Raw genomic sequence first — 26,141 nt, forward strand, 5'->3', positions numbered from 1 at the left:
ATGATTAGAAGGTTGAAGGACAGGAGGGATGAGCAGACGGTTGATGGATAAATAGAAGGGATGAGAGGAACGTTGACGTAAAGATAGGAGGGATAAATGGAAGTTTGACTGATTATAGATTGGAGGGATGAATAGAAGGTTGACGGATATATAGAAGGGATGAGTGGAAGGTTGATGGATAGATAGGAGGGATGGTGTGAAGGTTGAAGGACAGGAGAGATGAGCAGACGGTTGATGGATAAGTAGAAGGGATGAGAGGAACGTTGACGTAAAGATAGGAGGGATAAATGGAAGGTTGACGGATAGATAGGAGGGATGAATAAGAAGGTTGACGGATAGATAGGAGGGATGAGTGGAAGGTTGATGGATAGATAGGAGGGATGAGTAGAAGGTTGAAGGGTAGATAAAAGGGATGAGTGAAAGAGTGTCGGATAGATCCGGGGATGAGTAGAAGGTTGACGGATAAATAGGAGGGATGAGTGGAAGAGTGACGGATAGATGCGGGGCTGAGTAGAAGGTTGACGGCCGAATAGACAGGAGGGATGAGAGGAAGGTTGAGGGGGAGGGGAACCAAAGGGAGGAAAGGGGAAGAAAGTCAAAATTAGATTTACATATTTTATTATCTTGTTGGATTTCCTAAACCTAAGTTTTGTTTACATTAGTGACAAGAGAGTGTGGTAATCTAGTTAGTTCTGTAGTATCAACATTTCTCTCATTAATAGAGATATATATAGAGCATACACATATATAGAGAATACATAGAAATATCATGAGTATACATAGGATTATTTATTTATCTATGGATTAAATAGACATATAGAGCATGTCATAGAGATTTAAAGAGAAAATAAGAATTTTATGACATTCCTTATAGATATTAGACAGATCACAAAAGGGACTCACGTCGACAGTCCCTTTAAGTTATAAAGTGAAAATGAAATAGATCTTACTTGATTTTGAAAATAAATATAGATCTGTTGAAAATACTGAAAAATGCTTTTGAACTTTGCTCTTATTCAACACTATTTTCCTTTATGAATTCTCTCAAAAATACTTAATTTTCGGTTTTCTTTTTGTTTAACTTTGTTCATTTAGTCTCTGACGAGATTTGTGTTTTATTATTTGACGGAGAAAAGTTGTATTTCTTCTGGTTTTTATTGTGATTGAGAGGTTTCAAAACCGAGGATTAGAACGGATTTGATTGTATTAAATCAAAACAGGATAAAGCTATGAATTCAAAATTAGGAAAAATATTTTACTAAAATATAAATTGATTTTATAATTCTTTAGTCTCAATTGAAGAGTTTTTGTTCTCTGCATGATAACTGTTACCTTTTAACATTTATCCAACTCAACCCAACCCTAATTCATTTATCCATCCCTGTAACATCTATCCAACCCAACCCAACCCTAATTCATTTATCCATCCCTGTAACATTTATCCAACCCAACCCAACCCTAATTCATTTATCCATCCCTGTAACATTTATCCAACCCATCCATCCTTTCAGCATTTATCCAACCCAAACAATCCTTTCAAAATTCATCCAACCCAACCCATCCATTCAACATTTATCCAACCCATCCCATTCTTTCATTATAAACCATCCTTTCATCATTTATCCTATCAAGCCCAAACCTACTTCATTTGTTCAAACCAAACAATCCTTTCATAATTTATCCAACCCCACCCACCTCTTCACATTTATCCAACCCAACCCATTCCTTCAACATTCATCCAATCCAACCCATCCATTCAACATTTATCCAGCCCAACCCATCCTTTCACCATTTATCCAAGCCAACACATTATTTCATCATTTGTCCAACCCAACCCATCCCTTCAACATTTATCCAACTCAACCCATCCATTCAACATTTATCCAACTCAACCCATCCATTCAACATTTATCCAACTCAACCCATCCCTTCACCATTTATCCAACCCAACCCATCCCTTCAACATTTATCCAACTCAACCCATCCATTCACCATTTATCCAACTCAACCCATCCATTCAACATTTATCCAACCCAACCCATCCCTTCACCATTTATCCAACCCAACCCATCCCTTCAACATTTATCCAACCCAACCCATCCATTCAACATTTATCCAACCCAACCCATCCCTTCAACATTTATTCAACCCAACCCATCCTTTCATTATTTATTTAACCCAACCTATCCCTTCACCATTTCTCCAACCCAACCCAACCTTTCATCATTTATCCAACCAAAACCATCCCTTCCCCATTTATCCAACCCAACTTATCCCTTCACCATTTATCCAACCCAACCCAACCTTTCATCATTTATCCAACCCAAACCAACCTTTCATCATTTATCCAACCCAAACCATCCCTTCCCCATTTATCCAACCCAACCTATCCCTTCACCATTTATCCAACCCAACCTTTCATCATTTATCCAACCCATCCGTTCATCATTTATCCAACTCAAACCATCCCTTCAACGGAAACTGACGAAAATGTTTTTTAACAGGAAATTTAATGTTTGTTGATATAAATGTAACCTATTGTAATAATGTTCCTTTTATGTACTACTTAGCAAAATATCCATTGTTTACTAAAGTGAAGAACAAGAGAGGAAATACTTTTCTTCAACTCCACCAATTCCTTTTAAGATCTTACTATATTCACAATCCGTCCTAATCCAGTATCTTTTCTTACTTCAGCCTACCATCCTACTTCAGTCTACCATGCTACTCCAGTCTACCATCCTAATCCAGCCTACCATCCTACTACAGTCTACCTGAAGTATATTCTGTAATGATGTGCAATTCTATCTTTGTTATTCATGCTAGTAATATCGTTATCTTAATTATTTGTATATTGACCCAGCCGGGCTAGCCTGGTCAGTTTCATTTTTACCTGTTTATAAATAAAGTAGTTCAATAGAATTCTTTGATTAATACGGACGTATACTGAGCCTTGAGTATTGGCTGAGAGTAGAGAGCCTTGAGTTTTGGCAAGAGATAGAGTTAGATATGTTCTCATTAGACTTTGAGTAGAGTTATCATTGAAGTTATAGCATCTAGATTTATTACATACCATCCTACTCTAGTCTACCATCCTAATCGAGTCCCCCATCCTACTCCAGTCCCCCATCCTACTCCAAACCCCATCCTACTCCGGTCTACCATCCTACTCCAGTCCCCCATCCTACTCCAGTCCCCCATCCTACTCCGGTCTACCATCCTACTCCAGTCCCCCATCCTACTCCGGTCTTCCATCCTCCTCCAGTCTACCATCCTACTCTTTTCCCCCAGCCTACTCCAGTCTCCCATCCTACTCCAGTCTACCATTCTACTCCAGTCCCCCATCCTACTCCAGTCCCCTGTCCTACTCTAGCCTACCATCCTTCTCCAGTCTACCATCCTACTCCAGTCCCCCATCCTACTCCAGTCCCCTGTCCTACTCTAGCCTACCATCCTGCTCCAGTCTACCATCCTACTCCAGTCCCCCATCCTACTCCAGTTTACCATCCCAATTTAGTCTACCATCCTACTCCAGTCCCCCATACTTCTTAAGTCTACTCCAGTCTACCATTCTACTCCAGTCTACCATCCTGCTCCAGTCTACCATCCTGCTCCAGTCCCCATTCTACTCCAGTCCCCCTTCCTACTCCAGTATAAAATCCTACTCCATTCTACCATCCTACTCCAGTCTACCATCCTACTCCAGTCTACCATCCTACTCCAGTCTACCATCCTACTCCAGTCTACCATCTTACTCCAGTCTATCATCCTACTCCAGTCCACCATCCTACTCCAGTCTACCATCCTACTCCAGTCTACCATCCTACTCCAGTCTACCATCCTACTCCAGTCTACCATCCTACTCCAGTCTACCATCCTACTCCAGTCTACCATCTTACTCCAGTCTATCATCCTACTCCAGTCCACCATCCTACTCCAGTCTACCATCCTACTCTAGTCTATAATCCTACTTCAGCCTACCATTCTACTCCAGTGTACCATCCTACTCCAGTGTACCATCTTACTCCAGTCTTCATCCTACTCTAATCTACCATCCTACTCCAGTCTACCATCCTACCCCAGGCTATATCCTAGTCCAGTCTACCATCCTACTCGTCCCCATTCCTTTTAAAAACGCTTTTAAATACTTAGCTAAATAGAAAATTTCGATTGTAATAAACATTTCTGCTTTACCTGTTTTACTCATTTATATAGCTTTCCAATTAATGATATATTCTGAATTGATAAATTCAAGTTGTACGATTAAGTATGCATTGGAGTCCACTTTTTCCTGATTAATTAATATTTACAAATCACAGTTGAAGCTAAGAGGTCCCTGTTCTTCTTTATCAAATCCACCTGCTCAAGCAAAACCATTCACCACCACACCTTAAATACCGTCAATGTTTATTCTTCTCTGTTTTTTCTAGTAACTGGGGAGCTGATACAAAAATAGCAGTTCTCCTGACGCAGAACATGAATCAATTGATCTACCCTTGTAATATTGATTTATCTTATTTAATGTTATGTTTCAGCGTTAATACATAATATTTGATTTGATTTGATTTGAAGACTACTATCCTACTCCAGACTACTATCCTACTCCAGTCTACTATCCTACTCCAGACTACTATCCTACTCCAGTCTATCATCCTACTCCAGACTACTATCCTACTCCAGACTACTATCCTACTCCAGACTACTATCCTACTCCAGTCTACCATCCTACTCCGTAACTCCAGAATAATTCCTACTTCAAACTATGCATCCTACTCTCCTAATCCATTAAAAGATACTCTTCAAATCTTGATCGAGCAATGATCAAGATATCCTTGTTTTTCTTAATCAACCTTCATAACTCTCTAATTCTGATTACCTTATTAAAGTGGCTTTCGAAATTTATGAAGCAGTGACAAAAAATGAAATTATCAGAATTTAGGATTTTGTTTTATAGAAAAATCCTAAATCCTTTATGTCATCGTTGCTGAGATTAACATTACAGCAGTATCATTGTGACTCGGACTTGATTCTCTAATGTCACGTGACTTTACGTCTAAAGCCCATTTAAATACTTTTCACTGTTTCTACAATATGAGGGAAAATGTTGAGACTCCTGATTTATGATAAAACAAGCCAAGTTTCTAATATTTCCCTAGAGAGAAATCTTGATATTTCAAGGTTTAGGTTGCGTCCTTTCTCCGGAACACTGCCTTAGCTAATTGTAACATCAGATTCTAACTTTGGATAATTATATGCGAATAATGTCAGATTTTGCAAGAATGCTTCTCATGGTTGCTATAAATATTTAAAAGGTCCGGTTGATTTGGTTTAGCATGACAAACTTAATTTGTATGCGACTGCAATGATCATATTAATCTAAGACATGTTCAAATCATCTTATTATTTTTGTGCGTTATGAATATATTTTTCTTAAAAAAGGACAATTGAATGTTGTTTGTGTATAAAAGAACCATGAGTTCTTGCAACAAACTTAAATTTTCTTATCCATTTATCTTTTTAATCTGATAGTGTAAACTTTTGATATTTCAAGCTAAGCCTATTTGATGCATAGATAAATAAATAAACATAGATAGCTTATGTACGCAAAATCACCAAGAATTGTACAGTCCATATTGACGAGAACCGAAGAAGGACATGAGACGGAATAAACTACCTTAAATTTCTCTCAACAGAACTCATGTACACCACAAGTACTCAATGACAAAAAAACAGCCAATGTTCACAACCGACCTAGTTAATCTATATAATAGGAATATCTTCAAAACATCTCTGTACATTTATATCTTTCAAGACGAAAAATTTCGTCTTATGCCAATCTATCTTTATCTATGATTTGATCTTACAGAATTTATTGTTTAAAAAATCAAAGGTCTACGAAATCGGGTTGCAAAGATAAAGGAACTAGAAAATCAAAGGTCTACGAAATAGGGTTGCAAAGATAAAGGGACTATAAAATCAAAGTTTGTGTCAAAAGCCCAATTCCGTTGTCATGTTTTTGATAAACATTGTAAATTTTTATGATTGAATATTCGATTTGTCAAACATATAACTTGTTCTAAGAAATAATCTTTCTTTATGATATTGCTGTATAAGGTTTGCGTGTATATCTGTTATATCTCTGCCTGTCTGTCAATACTGGTCAGTTTGAATTTACATAAGCATAGAACTGAAAAATGTTAAATGACAAGAAATGAAAAGAAATGCGGGAAATATTTACTTTCCTAATTAGATTTGTTTAACGCACTTGTTCAACTTTTCACAGAATTTGTCTCATCCTTGGAAATTTCAAGAATAGGATCAGGATAGGATCAGGATAGGATCAGGATAGGATCAGGATAGGATCAGGATAGGATCAGGATAGGATCAGGATAGGATCAGGATAGGATCAGGATAGGATCAGGATAGGATCAGGATAGGATCAGGATAGGATCAGGATAGGATCAGGATAGGATCAGGATAGGATCAGGATAGGATCAGGATAGGATCAGGATAGGATCAGGATAGGATCAGGATAGGATCAGGATAGGATCAGGATAGGATCAGGATAGGATCAGGATAGGATCAGGATAGGATCAGGATAGGATCAGGATAGGATCAGGATAGGATCAGGATAGGATCAGGATAGGATCAGGATAGGATCAGGATAGGATCAGGATAGGATCAGGATAGGATCAGGATAGGATCAGGATAGGANTGATAGATAAACAGAAAACCTTTATTTTAAAACCCGCAATATGATGTCCTCTAATCTGTACAAAATATACAGAGTGTTACAAACCAGTGTACACACATACATACTTACATACCTAGGGGATCAGTGATAGATAAACAGAAAACCTTTATTTTAAAACCCGCAATATGATGTCCTCTAATCTATACAAAATATACAGAGTGTTACAAACCAGTGTACACACATACATACTTACATACCTAGGGGATCAGTAATAGATAAACAGAAAACCTTTATTTTAAAACCCGCAATATGATGTCCTCTAATCTGTACAAAATATACAGAGTGTTACAAACCAGTGTACACACATACATACTTACATACCTAGGGGATCAGTGATAGATAAACAGAAAACCTTTATTTTAAACCCGCAATATGATGTCCTCTAATCTGTACAAAATATACAGAGTGTTACAAACCAGTGTACACGCATACATACTTACATACCTAGGGGATCAGTGATAGATAAACAGAAAACCTATATTTTAAATCCCGCAATATGATGTCCTCTAATCTGTACATAAATGGTATAATTCTGGCAAACTTACTGGTACAACTTTGTGACCTCGAAGCTCCTTTAGTTTTTGAGAAAACAAAACTTATTTGGCTGCCCAATAGGAATTTAAAACTTTTCCTTATTTCTCAACAGCCCTTTAAGAAGGGAAGCTCGGTTAAAAACATGAACAGTTTCAATATAACATAAAATTTACTTTAAGTTGACAGGAATCAACGTTCAACTTAGTTTTATTTTGATCATATTGTAACCGTTTAATTAGGGTTTGTTTTAGAGAACATGAACTCCTGCTAAAACAGAAATCATAGCGCACTAGTCAAATGTAGGATTTTAAGATAAATCCAACCTTCCAGGGTTATACCAAGTACCTGAGGTTAATCATTTTCAAAGAGAACGAAATATTTGGTGTACAGCCTAAAAAGATAATTGAGTATCTTGGTTTTGACCAAAGTCTTACCTATTACATCCCTATTCCCATTTTTCTAACAGTTGCACTCAAAAACACCATTGAAAAATCTAACCTGAAAAAATAAACATACGGTCGGATTCTACATGTCATTGGCAGACATAAAGTGTTATTATTCGAAGCTCGAAAAATGTTAGGATATCATGGGAAATAAGCATTGGAAATATTGTCTTGAGCATAAAACTATGAAAAATGATTAAAAATCATTCTTTTTCTGTTACGTTTTGTCATTTTTTGAGTAAAATATACAAGCTATAGACAATACTGCAAGGGTGCAAAAAACACCGTCCTTACTGCAGAATCCGACCCTATGTTTTATTTCTTCAGTTTAGACCTTTCAATGGTGTTTTTATGAGCAATTGACAAAAAACATGATTACGGAATTATTATATAAATATTTGTATAAGAAGACAAGGGAAAAACTACAGTGAAACCCTTAATAACGAATACATCGGAAGAATTTATCAAATGTCGTCTTGACAATTATTCAACGAGTTCTATACTATATTACGTAAATTTCAGTATTTGCAAAAATAAATAAATAGCCATGAATATGCGGGAACAGTTTTAAAGAGTTCCATATAATTATTTAATTAAAAAAATAAATATCTGCAACATTCCGTTATCAGAAAGTGAAGAATACGACATTTGATGAATTCTTTCGATGTATTCTTTATATTCTGTTTATCTGTTACCTAAGGTACCTGGGAGAACTCTGAAAGGTTAGCTTTTTTGTGTGATTAAATTTATTTTAAAAACCTACATTTGACTAGTGAGCGTTTAACCTTCTTTCTCATTCTAACTTTTAGTCTTTAGGTTTTTTCCTCATATGTTGAAATATTTTGTTCGTTCATCAATGAATTAAGGAATATGAATTAATTCTTACAAAGTCTCTTGAGAGCTGACTTTTTCCAGTTTTGACTTATAAGGAACAAATTAACAAAAATGTATTATTTTTTTTACAGGTTTAAGGATAGTCCAAATAGATTATCAAGTACAATAGGTGGCAACAGAGAAATGAACTAATTATGCACAACGTCACAAGTATCAATTATAACAAGGAAAACGAAATTGTCTCACGAGATTCAATAAAATAGTGTAAAAAACAGAAACTAAAGAACACATAAAATTGCACTTATTTTACTGTAAGACAAGCTCTTCATTCTAAAATTATCATTATTATTGATAATTTTGTCGGACACAAAAATTGAATTGACACTTGTGACGTCAGGATCATCTCTACTGAGAGTGTACAAATTCTACGTTGCCATGTACTAGAATCTATTTGGGATAGTCTACGTTTTCTGTTCCCCTTGATCCCTCTCCTTTCATTGGATTTGTTGACCTGATAAGTATTCTGTTGAATGTTCATTCCAGAGATAAGAGAGTAACAGAGATCGATTAACATCTATAATATGCGATGTACATGACCAATCAGGAGACATCTGTATTCAAGGATATTTAAGGATCCTTTGAATAGGAAATGCAAAATCTTTAAAAATAGACAATATTCATAAACGTTATGTTTTAGGCTTAAAATTGAAGTATTTCTTTAAAAGTTGTAAAACTTAACCCCTGAATGCAACAAATGGCCGTGAGATGTCAGTCAAAAAACATTATATGGAACCGTAGCATTGCGTGCCGGGACACTTTAGGCTTGCTCAGTCTATCCAAGTAGAGTGTATGAGCAGTCTGTGTAGTCATGGGGTTCATTCTAAACATAAACAATTCTAAACATAAACAAAAACAATTTATCCAGGGAAACATTAACCTTCATACTTCTTTAGAGTTAGTTTTATATCCGTCCAGTGTATACACTATACACAGTGTAGAACAAAATAATTTTTCTTTTCTCCGGGTATATAAATACATACGGTGAGATTGAGATAATAGATGAGAATATCTAGATCTATTCTTTTTAAATATCCAATATCCTGCAGTTCTTTATGTTTATATTCTCTTTATTTGTCAACTAGGATTCAGTTTATGACTAGAGTAAACATTTATGGATTGAATACAAAATATTGAGCCACTGGGCTTGGTTAAGGTTGCACGTAATATCGTTTTTTATTCTTCATAAAAATCATGTCTTCTGAACACGGTGCCCCTAATTCGGCTCTTTTAGTTTTTTTAAATATCATGTCTTCTTTTCTAGGATGCCCCTGATTTGGATCTGTCTGGTTATTTTTTAAATTTCATGTCTTCTTGTCTAGGGTGCCCTGATTTGGATCTGTCTGGTTATTTTTTAAATTTTATGTCTTCTTGTCTAGGGTGCCCCTAGTTTGGATCTGTCTGGTTATTTTTTAAATTTTATGTCTTCTTGTCTAGGATGCCCCTAATTTGGATCTGTCTGGTTATTTTTTAAATTTTATGTCTTCTTGTCTAGGGTGCCCCTAGTTTGGATCTGTCTGGTTATTTTTTTAAATTTCATGTCTTTTTGTCTAGGATGCCCCTGATATGGATATTTCAGTTTTTTAAAATTATTTGGATATTTAAGTTTCTTTTTAACTATTTCTGAAATATGATGTCTCATAGTTTTGGGATATTTTTACCGCGGTGATATACTGTATATAGTGTACATAAACTGTACAATGTACATATGCAAATAGCTCAATAAATCTTCTGCCTACTTCAATATTTTTATACTCATTTTGAATATTTTCACACACATTACTTTCGTGAGTAAGGGCACACATTCTTTGCTAAATTCCAGTTTTAAATTTTTTAAAAACTTTTAAGTATGTCTTATTGTTATTGATTTTGCACATATGCACTGATGTATCAAATAAATGAGATCTTTAGTTTAAATTTACATTTAACATTTTCTCCAGGTTTTCTCAACCAAATTTTCAATTTTCTAACCTGCCAAACATGTCACTAAAATTTCTTAAAACCTTCCAGGTAGATTTTAATGTCACTCATTCCACCCTTCAACTGTATTTTATAAGGGTTTCTAACTGATAACATAGATATAGAGGTCGGTCCTATTGTGTTGAGTATCCTTTATTTTGAACGCTTGGTCTCGACATCCAATCTGGGCACTTTCAAATTAACGGATCAATGCTTGATCTCTTCGTCTTAGTTATCCTTCCTGGGTAGGACTACTACGGGATATTGAAGAGAAATTAATTAATCCGTGGGTCATCAAAATTTCTGACTTCAGGTTGTTGTTGTTGCTAGATCACCTTTCTTCAGTTGCACGTATTAAAGGTATTAAAGGGACTTGTTGCACGTATTAAAGGTATTATAGGGACTCACTAGTTGCAGGTATTAAAGGGACTCACTAGTTGCACGTATTAAAGGTGTTAACGGGACTCACTAGTTGCACGTATTAAAGTTATTAAAGGGACTCACTAGTTCCACGTATTAAAGGGACTCACTAGTTCCACGTATTAAAGGTATTAAAGGGACTCACTAGTTCCACGTATTAAAGGTATTAAAGGGACTCACTAGTTCCACGTATTAAAGGTATTAAAGGGACTCACTAGTTCCACGTATTAAAGGTATTAAAGGGACTCACTAGTTCCACGTATTAAAGGTCAGGAGCTTGTTTGGATCAAGACTGAACTGTTAAATCTGCGTGTAAATGTATTATATTATGACAATAATATTTTTGTCACCGTACCGCTGCACATATCTACAAGTCACTTTTAAATACAGAGAAACCAAATTAAAAATAAGCAATTCCCAGATTAAAGTTTATTTTTATTGTTGGTGCTCATTCCGAGGTTTTAATTGGACCGTTGTAAATTGGTCATGACTCTTGTTTAAATGGAGGGTCACGTGAAATTTCGTCGATATGTTTATTTAGTCCTATTTGTTCTTTTGAAGATCTAATATTTATGCAGAAAATAAAACAATAGAAATATTTGTTTCCAGGACAGTCTTTTATTAAGGTGTATATTCAGTACTAACATCAATACAGTAAAAGCAAAGAAAACATCTTCCTTCTTCATGAATAAGGAAACAATAGAAGTTTATTACGTTTTTAGGAAAATATAGAATACCAGGCTTTAAGGTTCATCTTCTATTTTAATTGTGAACATTTTCTCTTTGTAAACATTGTAAAATTTGCCACTAACAAATCTTTTTGTGAGTGGCAAATTTTTAAAAATTCGCTCATTAATAAACCTTCCCTGGGTTCACGTGAGGTCCCACAAAAAGTTTGATCCTGGTCAGTTCAGCCGTTTTTGACGTTTATTGGGTACAAACGGACAGACAGACAGACACACAGACAAGCAAAGTATATATATAGATTATGCATTTTTATCACACTCTTCAAAAAATGCAATCATATATTTGTAGGGATATACTGTTCCTTTATTGTCTGTTTCTTATAAGGTCCTTTTAAATGTTTAAATTTTCACAATTTCAATAATTTCTAAAATTTTGCTTTCTGTTTTTCTTGTTTTGTTCTTATGTCATTAACATTAACGACATTTTTTTCCAACCTTACTTGATCCGAACCGAACTAGAATATAAACAATACTTAAACTAAACTCAGATATCAACATCTTACTTGATCCGAACCGATCTAGAATATAAACAATACTTGATCTAAACTCAGATATCAACAACTTACTTGATCCGAACCGAACTAGAATATAAACAATACTTGATCTAAACTCAGATATCAACAACTTACTTGATCCGAACCGAACTAGAATATAAACAATACTTGATCTAAACTCAGATATCAACAACTTACTTGATCCGAACCGAACTAGAATATAAACAATACTTGATCTAAACTCAGATATAAACATTACTTGATCCGAACCTAACCAGAATATAAACAATACTTGATCCGAAACTAACCAGAATATAAACAATACTTGATCTAAACTCAGATATCAACATCTTACTTGATCAGAACCTAACCAGAATATAAACAATACTTGAACTAAACTCAGATATCAACATATACTGGATCCTAACCCAACCAGAATATAATCAACACTTGATCTAAACTTAGATATCAAAATCTTTCTTGATCTTGATCCAAAGAGAAAAACTCTACTATCTAAACCTTTCTTCAACCAAATCCTTTTCGTGAATCAAACCCTGAGATGAACCCCTCCTGGAACCCGGTATCCGGAGCTTGAAATCCTCAGTGTTCGCCCTACACTCAGATACAGGGTTCGGAGTATAGTCTCAGTCCGAATTCTTCTCTCCAACCTGCCGCCTCAACACTACAGTTTGTTATCAGTGAGAAAGGTTTAAGTAAGGTGTGAGCAGGATGAAGACTCCAGTTTATATTCTTCTAATTATTCTCTCATTATTAAAAGGTAGAAAATAAATCAGTTAATATTAAATTGATTAAAGTATCTTGTTAAAATTAATTACATGTCAAACAATTTTGAAAAATTAAATGTTTCTTTAAAATCTTTAAATTAACTTTTAAATAGTGTTGAACGCAGGTTTAATATTTTTTTTCCTTATTCAGAATTTTAGGGTCAACAATTTTTGTATTACTTATTCCTTCAGAAAGCATACACTAATCCGTATGTTTAGTAGTTCGACGGATTAAGTGAATTCCTTCCAAATATCACTAAAGTTCCGACTAATCAGAAGCCATTAAAAATTTGTTCTCGGCAAAAATACAAGTCAGTTGGTTTCCACGGGTTAAGAAAAAAATTTTGCGGATTTTTAAAAAAAAATTCGCAGATTTTCAAGAATTTAAATTTTTTTACAAAATTAAAAACCGTTAAAACACATTTTTTAAAAATTTTTTATCATTTATAAACCTTCCCTGTGGTCACGTGATGTCCCACAAAAAATTTGGGCCCGATCAGTTCAGCCGTTTTGACGTTTATTAGATACAAACAAACAAACAAACAGACAGACACCCAGACAAGCTAAATTTATATATAGATTTCATGGTAAAATTAAGAGCTTATTAGCTATTGATTGGTATTGGTCTTATTTTTCAAAGATATGCATGTCCGGAGAAAAAAGCCAATTAACAATTTCAGCGCAAAGGTTTAACATCTTTGCCTAGACACTATTTGATGCTTTTTGTCTGTGCCATGGATTAAAGGTTTCAGTTGTAAAGATAGAGTTTATGTGTTGCAGAAACTAATTCAAGAGTTCCGACTTCTTGAGAAAAAACACCTTTTTAGTTTTAGCTTCGTAAGCTGTACACCTGGATATATTCAATTATCAATTACAAGAAAAAATCTTTACAACTAAATAACATGAATTTTTTGTTCATTTTCAATTAAGGTTTTGTACATTTTCAACAATGCACATGAAGCAGTAGATGCAATTGTACAGCTGTACATATTCAGAAGCCTCTTGAGTATAATGATTTTAAGAATAAAAATATTGAAGTGAATATATATTCTCTAATCTACATTATTTACCGAAGATGATAGAATTGAAAATTAATGTTGGTTGTAAAGGAAAGGAATATCATATAAAGGAATATATGTATATTGTATAGAATTTGTAAAGATAAACATGAAGGCATTCTTCCTTCTCGCAGATTTGAAAAGGAAATACCATTGAAATAGTACTCTTTAAGTTTTTATCTCATTTTTCCTGGATCTCTTATAATTTTATTAAAAACTAGTTTCTTTAAAAGATTTATCGAATCGATCTGAATCAAATGTAAATGTAATTTATTTAGAAGAAATAGATTCAAGAACAATTGTGTTTTCTTAGTCTTTTATCCGCAATAAATGATAATGTAGAACTGTTTAATTTCTGATAGATATTTAATGTTTATTTTTAGAAGAAGAAAAAACATTAAAAACAGAATTTGACTAAAAAAATTTAAAGCAAGTTGTACGTGTGGGTTTTTAAATGACAGATTTTCGTCTTGTAGATTTTAGATTTTCTTCAGTTTGAAAAATGGGATTATTGAATAAAGTATAAACACATTACACAAACTTTGACTTAGATAATTTTGTCTGTTTCTATGGTTTGAAAATATCTAATTATGACATGAAGAGTTTCACATTTTTTAAAACAAATCAAATTTTTTTTTGCAAATTTTAATCAAAAAACTTTAAATTTCAAATTAAGTTTGAGAGTATTAATATTATCTCTCTCGGTATTTTTACAGTCTTGAAATTCGACTAAAGTTCCTTTTCATAAAATCCAAGTTTTCACGTTTAGATTTTATTATTCAAATTTTTCTTAAAAGGAATTGAGTCTTTGTCACAAACTCTGATTTCTTAACCCCTATTTCTTTGCAACTTGATGTCGTAAGCCTTAGATATTTCAAACTATGAATTCTGTTAGATCAAATAATCTAAGTATGAAATATCAAAGGTTTACTCATCTAGGGTTCAAAGATATATGCAGGCTTGAGAAATTTTGAGTTTGTGGCAAACACTAAATTTCTTAATTGAAACGACATTTTTTTTTATAAAGTTAAAAGAACTATACAGTTGCTGTTAACTACCTAAATTTGATATTTAGTTATATAGCTAAATATTTACTATCTAACTGTCTTTTTTTCACGAATATTTCTTTAAAAACTTTTCTCTTCACCTCTCAAAATAAATGTTCTCCTTCTAGGAAATTAGATAATGATTTAAACTAACCAAGAGCTCTCTTGATGAAACTTGAAAACCAATAGAATTTTCTTCCATAAATATTATATATATATATATATATATAGAAGAATCCTATAAATTATTTGAATAAAGCCTCCAGCGATGAGGAAAAATATTAATGAATATTCAAATTTCTTCCATGTTTTTTAAGCGTTTCTTTGAATCTTTTTGACCAAATTATAATTTTTTCTGAATTGAGTAGGTTTTGCAGGTCATTTTCTAGACATCATCTTAGTTAATTAGTCTTCTGTTGCTAATCATAATAATTTCTTACATTTAAAAATAAAAACAATGAAAAATTTCGCAGATTTCCTACTTTGTTCCCAGAATTTTTAAAAAGAAAAACTAGATTTCTTCGGTTTCTTCTATTTGAATTTAATCGCGTTTTTTTTTCTTTAATTCACCAATCTTTATCTTTTTAAACCTTTCATTTAAAACACATGTAAACAAAAAAAGGCAAACAAAAGTTGTGTTTATTAATTTTTTAATCCGCGTAATATGTATTTCCGCATTTATTACATACACAGACCAATTGTTTGTGTGTCGACGTGTTTACCTTTTTTCAGTGGCCTTATTCTTTTCAGGGAAATTCTCATGAAGATTTTTTTTTCAATTTATCTAATAGTTTTAGCCTATTTTTTTTTTTTGCAAAGCCTCAATTTATTGTGTAGCACCAATGAAAACCTATCTGAAGTAAAAATCTCGTGATTGATTGATTGATAACTCCTTTATATGTCAACATTTTTAACAAATCAACTTTTAATGGAAAAAATGTATTTTCGAAGGAAAAGAAAATATTAAAATATTTCACACAAGATATAAGTTAAAGGGACAAAATGCAAATTATGTTTATTTTAAGTTTAAATTCTAGTTCGAATTAAGTTTAAAGGAATGTATGCAAAACTTAAAAAACTTTGTGCAATTAGAATTTATACAAAAGGATTGTATTGACACAAGATCAAAGAACCAAATGGCAAAGTCCCGAGATTTCTATTTTCCTAAATAAAATTCCTGTTTTAGAAATAGATATTTTGTCAAATTTATTTTAAAATTTACAAAGAAGTTTGGGTTCTTTTGAGATAAGCCTTGTTCCCTGTTAAAAGATACGGAAAAAAGATGACTCTTATAAATTTTCAAAAACCAGTTCATTTTCAAAATTTTTGACAAAATCATTAAATTAAAATCATTGAAAAAACCTCTGTAAACTTCACTAAATAATGATAAAGAAATATAATGCTATGAATATGATGCTATGAATATGATGGTATGAATATGATGCTATGAATATTATGCTATGAATATGATGCTATGAAAATATTGATCTTGAGTTTGGAATTTATAAAAGCAGTTCAGAATCAGATCAGAAATTTAAAACCAAAAGCAGGTTAAGAAATCTGACAAGTTGTCATAATCATAAAATAATCTAATTTAGATTCCTTAAAATTCTTTTTTATGGCATCGTTTATTGTTGATTTATTCGGACATACTTTAAATATATAGCAAAATCTTGGGTCTTCCCATCTTCTATATATAAATTTGGCTTGTCTGTTTGTCTGTTTGTTTGTTTGTTTGTTTGTTTGTTTGTATCCAATAAACGTCAAAACGGCTGAACCGATCGGGCCCAAATTTTTTGTGTGACATCTAGGGACCCCAGGGAAGGTTTATGAAAAATCAAAATTTCAAATATTTGTCTCTATCAAAATTCGATCGTCATTAAATTTTTAAAAATTTTGAAAATCCGCGAAATTTTTTGTAAAAATCCGCGAATTATTTTTGTTTTGTTTTACGATGTACACAAAGAGAACATGTTCAGAACTAATTTAGAAGATGGGCGCGAAGCGCCCTCTCAGGCTAGAAAGAAGGGCGCGAAGCGCCTTGAATTTCTAGTTCTTTAAATTTTGATTTTATTGGATTTCTTAAATAAGTTTTGATTATTTTAAATATTTTAGGAAATGAAACTTTGCTGACCTACGGAGATCTGAAAGAATGCAGTTCGCATAAAGGTAATATTTTTGTGAGACTGTGAAGGTTAACAGTATTTTACGGATGATGAACGTAAGGAATTGAGTTTTTGCCACTAACTCTGATTTTCTAATTCCTATATCTTGGAAACCCAATTTCGTAGACCTCAGATATTTCAAACTACGAAATCTGTTGGATCAAATATTCTAAGCTTGAAATATCAAAGGTTTACACCACCACTCCAATATGAAAGTTACATGATCCTTGCCGGTACAACATGTACTGTATATGCATTCAATCGTACTGTCCAGCGAAGAGTCGACCCAATACGTTTTATGCAGCAAATGTAGTCTTGCAAGATCACAGTGACCAACAGGTTGCAAAAATATACGCATCAGAAAATTTAAGTCTGTGGTAAATACTCAATTCCTTTCACGTTAATATAAAAACTTATATGTTTTCAATCATAACCCTTGCTTTTTTTAAAGTGATAGATATTTGACAAGAAAAAAAAGTATACAGCCAAATCATCTTTTTCTCATAGTTTGGCTAGAAGAGCTACAAGCTCACAAAGTTGAACCAGTAATGTCACATTTCTAGTTTTTAATTCTTGATACTGTGCTGTTGTGTAGACATTGTTTTTAAATAACGATGTTCATCGAGGCAACATTTGAGAATTTTCTTTTCATATTCATATTTTTATTTAACTACAAAGCACGAGATAATACAAATAAAAAATCACAATTTACTATGTAGTTTGGACCCGCCTAACCAGACTTGGTTGTTTTATGTGGTTTGCCAATTATAAGCGAATAAGAATTGTAAATATGATGATAAATCATGAATAAGGTAAGGAGAGGGTGAACAAGTATAAGGGAAAGGGTGGGTACTCAGCGGAAGGGTTGTAACAGAGGTTAACATATATTATTAGAATCATGTTTATGAATTACAGGGTGAAGAAGATAGCAAAGACTAAGTTTATCCACATGAAAACTTACGAGGACTAAATTCTGTTTAGTATTTAGATTGTACAGCTTTGCCTTCAGTCTTTTTTGCATTTGTAGTCATATCTATAAAAAGGTTGTTTTGTTTTCTAGATGATTATTATTGTTCTTTTTGATTTTTCTTATCTTTGCAGAGTTAAAATTCAATTTCTTTATTCCTGTAAAATCCTTTTACTTTGTTTTCTGTTTCTGCATCAAAGTTCTCGGGTTGGAAATTTAACACCAGAGGTTTTTTTAAGAAGCCTCCCCCCACAAATGGGTATCAGGGGGGGGGGGTCAGTAATATTGAGTTCATACACCATAAACCTCTTATTCAAGTCGAATAAGGCTCGGTCGCATGAATAATTTATTTGAGAGAAGTCTCTGAAATTTTTGATTAATGGTTGTTTGAATCTATTTATTTATCTAGATTATCCTGAATCCGTTGTAATTTTGTGTAAAAAAAAGCTGAAAATATACGTTTTTCCCCAAAATAGTTAGCTTTAACAAAGACGACATTCTAAATATATTGCGAATTTACAGGATCCATTCAAGGATAAATATATGAACGGGAAAAGTAATTACAAATTCATATCATTATAAATCAATGCAAGCCACAATTGATACAATGTTTGTAAATGAAAATTTCCATTCTCACCATGAAACACAAGACAAATGCATTTTAATAGGAGTATTGTGACAAAAACCAGTCATCTACCCCCCCCCCTTACCCCTTAAAATACCCCACTGTTCCCCCCTCACAAAATATTTACTTTACTTTATTTTAAAGTCGATTTTCAAGATTTTATTGAAAAATATGAACAATTTAATATCAATTATTCCTTAAAACTTTTGACTTTCAAATGAATTTATTATTTTTGTTTAAATAATAATTTACATATTTAAGTTCAAAATCGCAAATATTGGAAATTTTCTTAAAATTAACGTTTTCAAGATCTTTCCTTGTCTTGTGTCTAAAATATGGTATCCACAATCAATAAAAGTATCAAGAGATTATTTAAGAAACTGCTTAATTCAACCAATCGAATTATTTGTTCGAGGTTAAGGTAAAACAACCAAATGTTGTTATAAAAAAGAAATCAGAAGTAGAACTGAGGCCGAATTTAAAGAATTTGAGCCGCGGCTAAAATTTAAGACGCGGCTCAAATATGGTTGGTTCCACTTAAAATTGTATTCAATGTTTCAATGATCTCCATATTTTCCAGACCAGCTGGAGTAATTAAAGGAATTAAGTCTTTGCCACAAACTCAAATCTTCCCATCCATATATCTTTGCAATTTGATGGTGTAAATTTTAGATATTTTAAACTTACATTAACTAATAATTTAGGAATCATAGTTTGAAATATCTAAGGTCTACGACATTGGATTGCAAAGATATAGGGATTAGAAAATCATAGTTTGTGGCTAGAACTTAATTCCTTTCTCTTCGATATCCCGTGGTGGTTATACTCTTCAGGGATATCTTAAACTTTACTTAAACCTTTCAGGGATAACATCAAGATTAACGACACTTTGTACAAAAGTTTCGACCTCTGATCATGACATAATGACATGATGACATGATGACATGATGACATGATGACATGATGACATAATGACATAATGACATGATGACATAATGACATGATGACATGATGACATGATGCCATGATGACATAATGACATAATGACATCATGACATCATGACATCATGACATGATGACATAATGCCATGATGACATGATGACATAATGACATCATGACATGATGACATGATGACATAATGACATAATGACATGATGACATGATGACATAATGACATAATGACATGATGACATGATGACATGATGACATAATGACATAATTTGACATGATTACTTGATTTATATAATTGTGAACTAATGACTAATAAGAATATATGGAATAAAAGTTGGATTCTAGAAGTCTCAATTCACTATAAATGTTAAGCTGCGGTGCATAAACACATAATAGTTTTCAACAAAACCGAAATTAATATATTTTTTTAAGGTTTAAAGCTTTCTTTTTTCCTTTGTAGACAGCACAGTTCGACCTTAAGGAATGGTCTTTAACGAACCCATGAATTATTTTTACCAAAATTACGTTCTCTTTAGGTTTTTAAGAACTGTAAATAAATAAAGTAAATGTTCTTGGAAATATATATTTTCGTGCAGTGGTCCTTTAAAGATGTAAAGTTTGTAAACCAAACTAGAGGTTTCGTGGTCAACCTATACAAACAATAACAATTTCCTTGGTTTCAAAACTTTACAGAATTATCAAACTAAGCTTTTATTAAGTCTCTCCTTCTCTCCCTGTTTTTTAATCTTTTCTCCCTCCCTCCTTCCCTTTCCTATTCACCTTCTTTCCCCTTCTTTTACTCCTTTCTCCCTCTTTTCTCTTTCCTTTCTCCCAACTTCCCTTCTTTCTCCCTTTTTTTACTCTTTTCTCCCTCTTTTCTCTTTCCTTTCTCCCAACTCCCCTTCCTTCTCCCTTTTTTACTCCTTTCTCCCTCTTTTATCTTTCCTTTCTCCCAACTCCCCTTCTTCCTCCCTTTTTTACTTCTTTCTCCCTCTTCTCTCTTTCCTTTCTCCCAACTCCCCTTCTTTCTCTCTCTTTTCTCTTTCCTTTCTCCCAACTCCCCTTTTTTCTTCCTTTTTTACTCCTTTCTCCCTCTTTTCTCTTTCCTTTCTCCCAACTCCCCTTCTTTCACCCTTTTTTACTCCTTTCTCCCCCTTTTCTCTTTCCTTTCTCCCAACTCCCCTTCTTTCCCTCTTTCCATTCCTTTCTACCTCTTTTCTTCTTCCTTTCCCCCCTACTTTCCTTTTTTCCCTTTTTCTATTTCTTTCAACCTTTTTTCTTCTTACTATCCCCATACTCCCCTTCTTTCCCCCTTTCCTACTCTTTTCTCCCTTTTTTTACTCCTTTTTCCCTAATTTCCCATATTCTCTATTTATTTCTCCCAAATCCTTCCTCTCTCGTCTCACTCTGTCACTCTCCAATTTACCTTCTTATTCCCTTTCCCTTTCCCATCCCCCTCCTCTCTTCTCTTTCTTTCCCCTTCAAATATATTCTTCTTTCCTCTTCCCTTTTCTTCCCCTTTTCTTAACTATCTTCTCTCCTCCTTCCCCTTTCCGACAACTCTGCCTCTCCTTTCATTTCAGCCTGTCCCCTCCTTCTTCTTTTCCCCGCCTCCCTTCTAACCCCAATTTCCCTTTCTCCCTTTCCCTCTCCCTTTTTTTCCTCTCACCTATTGCTTCCCTCTCCTTTGCTCTCCTTTACCACCTGCCCTCTTTTTCCCGTCTCCCTTCCCCTCTCATCCATCTGACAACAATGTTCAAGAAGAAAAAACTTTCAATAATTAATCTTTAAACGTTATTGCTTTGAGCTCAAAACTGAATGAGAATTTAGAAATTGTTTAAAATTTATTGAATTTTTAACAAAATTATAGAATTTTCATATTGGAATTTCACTAAACTTAGAACATATATGAATGATATTAATAGTAGTAGATCATTCAATTGTATCGAAAACTGTGCGTTAAAGGGACAGACCAGCTATGTAATGAAGTTCAACTGAGTGTCCAGTTTTGTGGACAAATTCTTTAGAATTCATTTGTGATATATATTAAACTTTTCCACGATGTATAATTACTGAGTTTGAGCGCATAGTCAACGTTCAAAATCATGAATTTGGGTGGTTACGTTTTCAGAATCGGTTCTTAAAATTATTAAATAACGACGACGAAAAATAAAGTAAAAATTATACAGTAAACTAATTAGATGATTAGGAACATATTTCTCAAAAGAAATTTGTCAATAAATCAATGCTTGAATGAATCATTTCGTTTTCATCATTACATTGAATTTCTTATTTTCTATAAAATTATTCGCAGATTTCTACAAATTCTTTAAATGTCGTCTTTTCAATAATAATTCCAGAAAATCTGCAGAAAATCTGCAGAAAATCTTTGTGAATAATGAGAAACTAGAATGATGAGAAAATAGAAACTAATAATTGAACAACATTACTTATTTTCGATGAAAAGATTAATTTTGATTTTCTCAACATGTTCCTAAACAACTAATTAGTTTACTATAGAATTTTGTTTACGTTTTTTGTCGTCGTTATTTAATTATTTAAAAAAAATATTTCTGAAAACGTATCCACCCAAAAGAACGATTTTGAATGTCGTCTTTGCGATCAAACTCAGGATTTACTGATCTTTAAAAAGTTGTTTATGTCTCAAATGATTCCTAGAGAATTAGTACACAACACTGCATACTCAGTTCAACTACCTTACATATCCGGTCTATCCCTTTAATATTTTTTTTTATTTTTTTATCTAAAAGAAAGTAAGACCTATCTAGCCAATTCCTGTGAAATTCTCTGTAACAAAATATCACATATATCTCTATTTGGAAGTTTGTAACTGTTTTAGCACACTGTTTATGGGACAAGGTATATTATTACCAGTATTATTGCCATTCTCATCAAAATGGAGATTTCAAGAAAAGAAACAAACACTGTTCAGCAATAAAAAAATCATGATTTATCAACAACTAGCTGGAGTGCCCGGCGTTGCCCGTTAACTGTCAAATGTTTAGCCTGGGAATCGGGATGCCCAATGTTCATGAGTTTCCTAAAAAAATCAGCTGATTTGTCTCGCCATTTGGCCAGCTATAGCGAGCAAATATATATGAGCGAAGATGAATAAAAAATTTAATAAATTGTTTACATATTTGGAAATAAATCTATTTTTGAAACTAAGACAACAACTCAGACAATCTTTTAGTCTTGCATTGCCTTATAAGAAAATTTGACAATTTTTATGGTTGAAGAATAATCATAAATGTAAAAAAAGACAGAATACATTTATTACACTCAATTCAGAAGCATATACAGGGGGGGCTATTGGGGCTCAGTTCCCCTGGATTTGTAAAATTATACTCAACTGGACAAACTTGTATTCGCCCCTGAGTCTTATCCTTTGTGATTATAACTATTAATTACTACTTAACCGGGAGATTAAGGGAGCGTAGCGAGGGAGGTTTAGAACCCCAAAAAGGTCGAGAAGGCCCAAGGCTAAGTGGTTTCCCCCTCAATTTAATTATCTTCATGAAAACTCCCGGTTAAGTAGTAATTTATCGTTTAATCTCCTGTTCAACGAAATAACCAACCGTGGGGGATAAAATAATAATGAAATCAATAAAACTATCAATTATGATTTTAATTCTCTTATTTCTTACTAATGCTTATGGAAGAATATTTAATTTCTTGATCTAAATCTTGAATTAAATCTGTATGGATCACAGAGGGAGGATAAGTAATTATCCTCCCTGTAAATAGGGAGGATAAGTAATTATCCTCCCTGTAAATAGGGAGGATAAGTAATTATCCTCCCTGTAAAGAGGGAGGATAAGTAATTATCCTCCCTGTAAATAGGGAGGATAAGTAATTATCCTCCCTGTGAATAGGGAGGATAAGTAATTATTCTCCCTGGAATTAAAAAAGGAGGGAATTTAAGGTTGGTTATTTCGTTGAACAGGAGATTAACTTTATAATCAAAATTGTGGAAGAATCCTTTAAATAAATATGATCAAGTATGGTAAAACATTAATCTAAAAATATAAATATTTATCTTTATTTCAATAACTCGCATAATTTGTATATTTTGGATAGACCATAATTCAATTTGGAAAATAGAAACATAAAAGCGAATTTTTGTTCTACTAATCGCATTTGTTGTATCTAAATGTATAACAATTAAGTAAATCAACGAATATGATTTCCATTTTTGTTTTAATCATACTAGACTACAAAGAAAAATGTAAATTTCTGGGTCAAATGCTTTAATTTTGTAATTTATAGTTAGGGAACAATTTATTCATTCACATATTTTTGTTTGAAGTACTTTTACTGTAAAAGTTGAGTATTAACAATAAATAAAACCTTTCATATTTAAAACTTCGACTATTTGATCTAACAGAGTTTATAATTTGGAATATATTATATATAAAAATAATGTTGTTTTTATTGATTTTATTATCATCTGTGTATTATATTTATATCTATGTTTGTAGGTGAACCTGAGCTTGTTAAAGTAAGATCTCATGTAGAAGCTGAATTAGGGAAACCTCTTATACTGTCCTGCAAGGTCTGTACAGGACGGAGCAAGGACGTAAACGTGAAGTGGGAGAAGGACGGAAGTCCTGTTCTTGAATCTCAGGATTTGAGAAGTTACAGGAGACATAAACAAGAGTTTGTTCTCCGGGTTCAGCATATGGGAGAAGAGTTTCTAGGCAACTACTCCTGTAACCTGATAAACCAAGGAGTAGAACGGGAGAGTCAGAACCTTGTTGTATCCCAGCTTCCTCCGCCCCCAACCTGGGACCCGGAGCAAGATCGAATAAGTCCTAGTCAACAAACTCTACGTTGGACTGGATATAGCCGACTCCCCATAATCAACTATATACTGGAGTTCAGATTGAAACCTGTCTCTGGGTCGGGTGAAGACTGGATCTCTCTTGTTGTTCCTTTTGAGGTAAATCCAATATTTCTTTTTCTTCAGGTTTGGTTGAGAGAGAAACAACAAAACTAAGAATATCTAATTTGTTTATAAAGTTCTTGAAAAGTTCTATTAACTAATTTTTCTCGTAAAATTTTTTCTGTTTAAATGGAGTGTTCATCAAAATTGTCTAGGGATAGTGAAGCCAAAAGATAAATTTTGAATTTTTTTATTTCTTTTCAATGTTTTTCAAAAGAGAATTGAATTTAAACCTGAAACCCCTAAAAATAGTTCTTTGCTCAATATTTTGATTTTTCAAGAACATTCTGTTTAATTATTTTATGTTTAGAGTGAGACCCAAAGATACGTTCTCCGTGGATTAAACTACGGTACAGTGTATGAGAGCCGAGTCCGGAGTCGAACCCGTCTTGGAGTTTCTCCGTATAGTCCAACCCTGTCCTTCTCCACCTACTCGGAGATGGTTTACCCAACGATGTTCTCCATGTCAAGGGATGAGAGGAAATATGTTCCCTTGTTCAGTTTATCCTCCTCTTCTTCCAACCCAACCTTCTCAAACCTTGCCTTGTTTGTGTCCTCACTTTTCATCTTTATCTAAACCAAAGAATGGTAGAATGATCGCTCTGTGAATAGTATTTCCTCTCTATGGCGCGATAATTAGAAATGTTCTTCCAATATCTATAAATTTTCTTGTTTAAAGAAACTCTAACGACAGTTGTTATACGGTGATCATGAACAGATCTGTACAGTTGCTATTATTGTAAATAAATCCAAGATTTTCACGCCTTAAAGAGACTCTAACGACAGTTGTTATACGGTGACCATGAACAGATCTGTACAGTTGCTATTATTGTAAATAAATCCAAGATTTTCTTGTTTAAAGAAACTCTAACGACAGTTGTTATACGGTGATCATGAACAGATCTGTACAGTTGCTATTATTGTAAATAAATCCAAGATTTTCACGCCTTAAAGGGAGTTTTCTTTAAAAAGGTGTTTAAAATTAAAATGGTAGTATTTTCTGATACCTTTATCTTTGCAGCCCAATGTCGTAGCCCTTTGATATTTCTAACTATGAGTTCTGTTAGATAAAGTAATCTAAGTTTGAAATTGAAAGTATACACCATTGGGTTTACAAATTAAAGTTTGTGGCCAGAACTCAATTCCTTTGTAGGCTGCGTCGACTTAAAAGTATTGCAAACTTACTCAAACGTTTCTGTAGCCATGGAAATGTATATTCTAAAACTGCAACAATTGTGTTTCTTTCGCTTAATTGAAAGGAGGAATGGGCAAAATCTTGGTCGATTTCAGTGTAGTTTTTTTTGTCAAGAAAAATTTAATAACCTTTCCACACAGA

General features: G+C 33.3%; 2 protein-coding genes across 2 annotated transcripts; both read left to right on the forward strand.

The window, feature by feature from the left end:
* On the forward strand, positions 1 to 4,736 carry LOC111712559 (adhesive plaque matrix protein-like). The gene is made up of 3 exons (XM_023487208.1): positions 1 to 39; positions 3,087 to 3,957; positions 4,573 to 4,736. The coding sequence occupies exons 1-3, from the start codon at positions 1 to 3 to the stop codon at positions 4,734 to 4,736; spliced, it is 1,074 nt and encodes a 357-aa protein (XP_023342976.1).
* Positions 4,737 to 12,677: 7,941 nt separating this feature from the next.
* LOC111712553 (muscle M-line assembly protein unc-89) lies at positions 12,678 to 25,793 on the forward strand. Its single transcript, XM_023487203.1, has 4 exons — positions 12,678 to 13,019; positions 17,246 to 17,299; positions 24,342 to 24,802; positions 25,116 to 25,793. Exons 1-4 carry the CDS (start codon positions 12,971 to 12,973, stop codon positions 25,380 to 25,382), a joined length of 831 nt encoding a protein of 276 aa, XP_023342971.1. The 5' UTR covers positions 12,678 to 12,970; the 3' UTR covers positions 25,383 to 25,793.
* Positions 25,794 to 26,141: the final 348 nt, after the last annotated feature.

The sequence above is a fragment of the Eurytemora carolleeae genome, unplaced genomic scaffold (genome assembly GCF_000591075.1).
Source record: "Eurytemora carolleeae unplaced genomic scaffold, Eaff_2.0 scaffold1285, whole genome shotgun sequence".
Classification (NCBI taxonomy): Eukaryota; Metazoa; Arthropoda; class Copepoda; order Calanoida; family Temoridae; genus Eurytemora; species Eurytemora carolleeae.